Source organism: Euprymna scolopes, chromosome 35 (assembly GCF_053919585.1).
Source record: "Euprymna scolopes isolate OS-2025 chromosome 35, ASM5391958v1, whole genome shotgun sequence".
Classification (NCBI taxonomy): domain Eukaryota; kingdom Metazoa; phylum Mollusca; class Cephalopoda; order Sepiida; family Sepiolidae; genus Euprymna; species Euprymna scolopes.
In genome coordinates this window covers 25,172,451-25,181,773 of record NC_136516.1, presented here as the reverse complement: position 1 = coordinate 25,181,773, position 9,323 = coordinate 25,172,451, and the positions used below count along the sequence as shown (strand labels likewise).

At 27.0% G+C, this 9,323-nt stretch overlaps 1 protein-coding gene across 2 annotated transcripts in view; it reads left to right on the top strand.

Moving 5' to 3' along the window:
- Positions 1-297: 297 nt before the first annotated feature.
- The window catches only part of LOC145259738 (angiotensin-converting enzyme-like), a 69,805-nt gene continuing 60,779 nt past the window's right edge, over positions 298-9,323 (top strand). Inside the window, exon 1 of one of the 2 annotated variants that reach the window (XM_080117438.1) lies at positions 298-745. In XM_080117438.1, coding sequence (XP_079973564.1) covers positions 740-745 — 6 coding nt within the window. In that variant the 5' untranslated portion in view covers positions 298-739. The remainder of the gene's footprint in view (positions 746-9,323) is intronic. The other variant, XM_080117437.1, reaches the window with a different exon arrangement.

The following is a 9,323-nucleotide window of genomic DNA, read 5'->3' as shown; positions in this document are numbered from 1 at the left end:
GTCCACTAGAAAACAACTCGTAGCCATTTTGTCTGTCCGGTGAAGAATCGGATTTTAACAAGTGTCAGCCGAACCTCGGACCCCAGGGAAATTTCGGCTGGCTGATCTGATGTGGACACAAAAAAGAGGAAGGAAAATCGAACGAATAAACGAATGTAGGAATGAATAACAAGGACGAATAAAGGTGTAAATGCGATCCGCGCATTTTACTTATATACGATCGTATGTCATAAAAAATTGAACGGTGTTAATAGGTTGGTCGGACATTTATGAAAATGATTACAATCTCCGCTGGCCAATGAATGTAGAGTTAGCGGCGCTTTTATGAAACTGCTCGTCTATAACGGTTCATTCGAATGCGCAAATCTAAGACTAGGTCGATGCTACTAGAACCGTGACGTATCTGGAATCGCCGTTTCTCTATATTTCTTTGTTTAAATAGCATTTTCTGCTGACTACAATCTGGTCATCTTCAAGTCCAACGTAAACAAGTTCTTGATGAGCCGTCCTCTTAAGTAATTCAATTTACCAAATTTCCACTACTAACGATTACTAGGATATTGTCCGATTGACTACCGTACTCATTAACCCTTATCCTCGAGTGGCCTCCGGGCCTTGATAAGTGGTCTTCTTTGTAAAAAAATAACAAAAACATAGCATGAAACAGTAAGACCAAGGAAAGCCATACTTACAACGGAAATTATAAATAGACTAAGAAGAAAAAAGCATCTCCATCGATATGAAGGTTAGTTATTTCTTTTATCATGCTGTATTTTCTCGGCGTTGCCCGGGAGTCTTTTTTTGCATATTTCTGTATTTCTTCTACTCTGATATCCATCGTATTTTAGCAAGAAAATAAAAATGAGGTTCTGTGGTGACAAACTTATTTTTTTACACCAATATATGAAATAAAAAATAAAAAATTAACAAAATCATGATTGTGACATTATTTTTCCTTTAGTCAATAGAATGCAACCAGCTAGTACGCATACTCTGAAGTCATGAACATAACTTCATTGAGCTTATAATTTGAAACAATTCGGATGATAATTACATAAGATATATACCGTAAACATATTTTTGTATAAAGTCAGAAATTAACTAAAAAATATTTTTATATAAAATCAGAAATAAACTGCAAAAATATTTTTATATAAAATAAGACATTAAATGTAAAAAATAGTTTGCGTAAAATCAAAAATTAACTGTAAAAAATATTTCATATAAATAAAATCAGAAATTAACTGTACAAATATGTTTAATATAAACTAAAAAGAAAAATAACTAACAGAAATTAACTATAAAAATATTTTTTATAACATCAGAAATTAGCTATAAAAAAGTTTTATATAAAATCAGAAATTAACTGTAAAGTATATGTTCATATTAAATAAAAAATTAAATGCAAAAAATATTTTTAAATAAAATCAGAAATTAACTGTAAAAATATTTTGACATGAAATCAGCAATTTTCTATAAGTAAAATTATATATATATATATATATATATATATATATATATATATATATATACTCGGGTTTTTTTATATTCAAAAGTAATGGACTAATGAATTCAACGAGGTTGTTATATAGTGCTCAATAAAAAGAGCTGATAATACTTGTTTATTGTTATATAAACATGCTCACATCCCGCTGCTACAAATAGCCACTTGTTTCAATCAAACAACAGATATCATCAGGCAGCGACTTGACTATTCAAAAGTTCAATGAATAACCTTAAATAAAAATAAAGGTTATTCATTGAACTTTTGAATAGTCAAGTCGCTGCCTGATGATAGCTGTTGTTTGATTGAAACAAGTGGCTATTTGTAGCAGCGGGATGTGAGCATGTTTATATAACAATAAACAAGTATATATATATATATATATATATATATATATATATATATATATATATATATATATATATATATATAAAGATTCAGAAAACCCAATGCAGATTAATCTACGTTTCGATGATGTAAATCGTACCCTCTAGAGTTCAAAGCTCCAAGAGTCTTGAACGCTGAAGAGGCAATTAGCTTGATTAACCCGCGTTTGCTTTTTCTCATTTTTTCTATATATAATTTCATTTATAATAGCTCTATATAAATATGTAGCACTTTTGAAAAATGTTCGTTTTGAGTTCGATATACATTTGAACATACTTAATATATATATATATATATATATATATATATATTTATATAATTTCATTTATAATAGCTCTATATAAATATGTAGCACTTTTGAAAAATGTTCGTTTTGAGTTCGATATACATTTGAACATACTTAATATATATATATATATATATATATATATATATATATATATATCTTATTAATATTTTTTTGCCAAATTTTTTTTTATATATTAAAATTCGCTAATGTTCATATACAAATAAAAACAAAGTCAATATTAATTGACTCAATTAATTAAGTTTCATGATTATCGATTTTAATAATCGAACATGCAAAATATAAAATGTGTAAGAAAATACACCATTTTATATTTTGTTGTCTTGATTTTACAAAAATATCATATATATAATATATAATATATATATATATAATATAAATAATGTATATTATATATATAATATATATATATATAATATATATGTATAATATAATATATAGATAATATATATATATAATATATATATAATATATATATAATATATATATAATATATATAATATATAATATATATATAATATATATAATATATAATATATATATAATATATATAATATACAATATATATAATATATATATAATATATATAATATATAATAGATATATAATATATATAATATACAATATATCAATATATATTATATGCATGTAAGATATATATATAATATATAATATATATAATATATATGATATATATATATATAGATATACAGATACATATATATATATATATATATATATATATATATATATACAGAGACATATATATATATATATATATATATATACAGACATATATTCGATTTAAGAATTTATTGTTTGACAAAAGGAATATATAGAAGGGGTATTTTAATTTCCTTAATCCATGGATTTTCAACAATGGCTCATATCATCAGAAGAAATGAAATGCGGGTAGCAAAATGTTTCTTTCCGTATAATTTTCTCCATATAATTATCTAAAACAACTCAAAAACTTATTTCAATAATTGTGCTGAAAAGCAAAATAGCGTCCATTCGCAGCTGAACATTTTGCTAACTGCATTTCATTTCCTCTGATGTTATGAGCCATTGTTGAAAATCCATGGATTAAGGGAATTTAAATAACCCCTTTTATATATTCATGTTGTCAAACAATAAATTCTTAAATCGAATATATGTCTGTATATGTTTTTTTTTAAAGAATTTAAAATTGAACAACGAAACTTATATATTGCTCTATTCTTAAATATGGAGCTTTTCCTTTTTGGCTAAGATCACCTTGAAAGTGTTACTTTAAGTAATATCTATCAGGATTTTTCCTCTGAATTCTATCAGTGTCTTATTTCCTTTATATATATATATATATATATATATATATATATATATATATATATATATATATATATATATATGTGTGTGTGTGTGTGCGCGCGCGTATGTGTGTGTGTGTGTGTGAATATAGGAGAATTGGTACCTGGAAAACTCTCCGTTTATGCTAGGTAAGAAAACTCGTTCCGTATTAAATAAATATCGATTGAAAACACATTTTATGACCGTTCTTGAAGGAGATATTGTTTTTAAAAGAGAATATATACTCCCATAAGATTTTTTAAAAATATTTTTTACTTGTTTACTGTTGTTTTCAAAAAAATATAATCGATTTTCTAAGTGTCCGTTTTCTACCTAACTGTCTAAGTTGTTAGTGATTTCACTTATTTTAAAGCGTTTATTCTGTTAAAAAATGAGACTACAGACCGCATAATATTTTTTTTTTAATATTTATCCTAATTTACTGTTGTTTTTAAAAGGGTAAAATCGATTTTTTTACCTAATTGGCTACGTTTTTAGTGGTTTAATTTATTTTGGAGCGTTTATTGAGTAAAAAAAAACAAAACAAAAAACAAAACAAAAAAAAAACAGTAGCGTCGAGTGTTACGTGAAAACGAGAAATAATGTCTGACATGAGGGGATCATATTTAGGGGTCTTGATAATCGCTACAAAATAGAAAATTACAGAAAATACTGAGATAGATATAGTTTTAACACGAGCCCCCACCTCTAAAAGAAAATAAATTTGTATACTTTAGGTAATGTCCAAGATCACTGCTCGGAAAAAATCAAGCTACCGGAAGTGGACACGGTTGATTATGTAACGAAACCGAATGGAAGACACGATAAACAAAACCATATATTTATAAAAAAATTACTTAATTTTTTAACATTTCTTGTGTTATTACGAAACAAAAAAAAAAAAAAAAAAAGAGAAAACACATCTTGTATTATAAAATAATAAAACAAATATTTTATTTAGAAAAATTAATTTAGTTTTAACACTTTTCCTGTTCACGAAACAACAAAAGGCATTTATTTTCACGGCCATCTTTTCTGGGTGCGTTTCACTAAACTCTCGCCATGTGGCGCTTCTCGGTCAAAAAGCAATAATGGTCTGTATTACTATACACATAGATTCGAAAAAGTTGTCAAATAACAAATATATAACAAATAAATGTTATTAAATGCAAGATAAGTTACTTTTCTATATTTTTTTGGCGTTTTTTATTTAATGTAACATGTTATTCAGCTCGAAAAACATACAGTGTTTTTACCGACGTATTTGGAAATTACAGATGGCGCCAGACTCTTTGTTGAACACGGCAAGTTTAGAAAAAGCAGTTAAAAATTAAAAAAAAAAAACTATACAGAATACTGTTAGAAACCCACCGAATATATGTCAGCTCATGTCAAGGTAACATATATTGAGCGAGTTTCTAACAGTATTTTGTATAGGTTTTTATTTTTAATTCCTTTTCCCAAACTTACCGTGTTCAGCAGATAGTCTGGCGCCATTCGTAATTTTCTAGTACATCGGTAAATACTGTATGTTTTTCGAGTTTAATAAACATTTTACATTGAATAAAAACACTACAAAATTATCCAGTTAGGTAGAAAAGTATCTTATCTTGCTGTTGATAACATTTATTTATTGTATATTTTCTTTCTGACAACTTTTCGAACTATAGTAATACAAACCCAACATTTAAATTATTAATTTGTTGTTGACTCCTCAAAGTTGCTTTAATTAAAAAAATGTTTCATTTAAACTATTTATTTGTTCAAAAATAAGAAAAAAAAAAAAAGAAAAGAGCAATTTTACTTTATAAAAACCTAATGGTGTTTTTATTACAAAATTGTTTTATTAAAATTATGTTTTCTTACGCAGACTTTTCAATAAATGTTTTTACAGTTATATTTTGATACATTTTAAAAAAATAAATGTTTTGGTTTTCGAATAATTTTCTGTTCGGAAAAAAACAACTTGTTTGTTACTTATTTTCCGCGTAATTTGACCAAGAAGAAATTGGAGTGATCGCTCCCTAACAATAGCCGCCGTCTGCATACTGCAGAAGTGCCCCCGAAATAACTTTTAAACGATACCCTCCCCATGTCAAGAATAGCTTTCGAAATAATAACGTTATTATTTCAGCGAGGTACCAAAAATACATAATCGTTTTCTTTTTTGTTGCTTCGTAATAACACAAGAATTATTAAAACTAAATTAATTCTACCAAATAAAACAATTGCTTTCTTTAATGATACGTGTTTTCTTTCTTTTATTTTTCTTTCGTAATAATAACACAAAAAATTGTTACATGTTAAAACTAAAGTATTTTTTAAAATAAATATATGGTTTCATTTTTTGTGTTTTGACTCGATGATCAAGTTTATTTTTTAACACAAGAGTAAAAAATAATTTTGAAAAATATTATGGGGGTGCATAGTTGCCTTTAAAAACAATATCTCCTTCAAGAACAATATTAGAATGTGTTTTCAATCGATATTTATTCAATAAGGGACAAGTTTTCCTACCTAGCAAAAAGGGGCATGTTTTCCGGGTACGAGTTTTCCGTATATATATATATATATATATATATATATATATATATATATATATATATATATATATATATATATATATATATATATATATATATATATACGGAAAACTCGTACCCGTATATATATATATATATATATATATATATATATTGAATTTTCGGTGCCCGGAAAACTCGTCCCGGGAAAACTCGTCTCCGGAAAACTTGTCCCCTTTAGCTAGGTAGGAAAACTGGTCCCTTATTGAATAAATATCGATTGAAAACACATTTTATGATCGTTCTTGAAGGAGATATTGTTTTTTTAAAATAGACTATAGCCACCTCCCATAATATTTTTAAAAAATATTTTTACTTGTTTAATGTTTTTTTTTAAAAATAAAATCGATTTTCTAAGTGTCCGTTTTCTACCTAACTGGCTAAGTTCTTCGTGGTTTCACTTCTTTTAAAGCGTTTATTATGTTTATACAAAGTTAATTACAAATTTTTTTTTTGTTCTTATTTTAACGATGTGTTTTGGAGTCATAAAAACAATAATAAAAAACAAAACCAAAAAATTAAAAAACAGGGAGCGATTCGATTTTTCGTTACTTTTTTGTTTTGTTTTTTTTAATTATGATAGTTTTTTGTTGTTATGTTTTTGTTTTCTCTCATACCAAATGCACTCATGCGTTATTTAAAATTATAATTTTATCAATTATCAACATTTATTGTCGTCCTGTCAAATTTTGCAAAAATTAACTAATAAATTAAAAACGAAATATTTTTTGGCGCGAGAAATGCCATGTGCTAACAATCTCTCGTTAACTAATTTTTAATTTTTTAAAATTTTTACTTCAAAATTCTAAAATCAATCATTAAGAGAAAAAGTAATCACTAAATTAATTTATTAATCAATTTTATTGAAAACTCCGCTATCGTTTATCAAGAATCTTTTTAATTTCATTTTTTGTTGGTTGTTTTTCAGAGGGAGATATAGTTCTTACCCCCCCCACTCTCTCTCTAAATTATATTTTTAAAAATATTAAAATTTATTATTTTTTTTAAAAATCAAATCTCCCTTGGTAATTTCTTTAATTTTCTATTTTTTAGCGATTATCAAGACTTCTAAGATGTGATATACCGGACATTATTTCTCATTCTCCCGTAACACTCGACATGTTTTTTGTTTGTTTAATGTGTTTTTTTTTCTTTACCGAATAAACGATTCCAAATAAATTAAACAACAAAGTCGGCGAGGTAGAAAAATCGATTTTACCCTTTTATAAAAAACAGTAAATAAGTAAATTCTTTTTATATTAAAATATATATATATATATATATATATATATATATATATATATATATATATATAAATGCGGTCTCGTTTATGAACATAATAAACGCTTTAAAATAAGTGAAACCACTAAGAAGTTAACCAGTTAGGTAGAAAACGGACACTTAGAAAATCGGGGTTTGTATTACTGTCCACATAGATTCGAAAAAGTTGTCAAAAAACAAATATATAACAAATAAATATTATCAAAGGCAAGATAAGTTACTTTTCTACCAAACTGGATACATTTTTTGTGTTTTTATTCAATGTAACATGTTTATTCAGCTCGAAAAACATGCAGTGTTTACCGATGTATTGGAAAATTCAAAATGGCGCCCGACACTCTCTTTAACATGGTAAGTTTGGGAAAAGGTGTTATAAATAATAAACTAGACAAAATACTATTAAAAAAACACCAAATATATGTCAACTTATGTCACGGTAACATATATTGAGCGAATTTCTAACAGTATTTTGTCTAGTTTATTATTTATAACATCTTTTCCTGAACTTACCGTGTTAAAGAGAGAGTCGGGTGCCATCTTGAATTTTCCAATACATCGGTAAACACTGTATGCTTTTCGAGCTGAATAAACATGTTACATTGAATAAAAACACGAAAAATATGTCCAGTTAGGTAGAAAAGTAACTTATGTTGCCTTTGATAACATTTATTTGTTATATATTTGTTTTTTGACAACTTTTTCGAATCTATGTGTACAGTAATACAAACCCGAAAATCGATTTTATTTAAAAAGAAACAAAAAAACATTAAACAAGTAAAAATATTTATTAAAAATATTATGGGGGCTATAGTCTATTTAAAAAAAAACAATATCTCCTTCAATAGCGATCATAAAATGTGTTTTCAATCGATATTTATTCAATAAGGGACCAGTTTTCCTACCTAGCGAAAGGGGACGAGTTTTCCGGGGTCGCCGGAGACGAATTTTCCCGAGACGAGTTTTCTCGAGACGAGTTTTCACGGGACGAGTTTTCCTAAATTCGAATTTTCTCTACTATGAATTTCGGTCTACCTCATCAGATTTACCTGTCTTAGATATGCATCTGGATATATATAAATTTCAAGCTACGGGTTTCCATTGACTCCCTCTACCTAGTTGATATTCCAGAACTATTTGTTGCTATAACTAATTCCATTTGCTATGAGATGTCGTCATAGAGTTTGTGCTTGTTCATCTCATCTTTCCCGGAAGATGTGACACAGGGTCAGGAAAGTGAGATTTGAAAAGCCAGTGGCCAGATGAAGAGCCCCCTGGTCTGCAAAAAAAAAAAATTGCCTTGGTAGATCCATCGATATTCCCTGGCAATCAAATGCAACAGTGGGTTGAATTGACTTTCTCCGAAGGAGGAAGTATCTAGGGAATATTTAAGTCAGGAGCGATCCCCAGTCGCATGTATATTCCGGTTCAGGTAGATAACGACATTATGGTTATGCAATTCTTTCAAAGCGGTGACGACGTCCTTCTACATACAGCGCCTGGTATTCCGAAATTGGTCACATCTCTGGTATTGACCACGCTCAATGTTGCTTAATGATCTGAAATAACAGCAAGGGGAGACTTGATTTAAAATATTTCTCATCCGTTCCTTATATATATATATATATATATATATATATATATATATATATATATATATATATATATATATATACTAGATAGAGCAAATAAAAATAAACTTTATATGCTCAAATTTCAAATAAGAAAAGTCAATTTTCAAAATTAAAATTAAAATTTATTGTTTGAATTAAAGAATACAATGATTTAATTAATCTCCTTAATCCATGGATTTTCAAAGTAAGTGCATCTCCTCAGACGAAAATTTCTAGCAGCATACAAATATTGCTTCTCATTTATTTTGCTAAATAGCACATACTGAGAAAGATAAAATGCCTTTAAGGAGCACAGAGAAAGG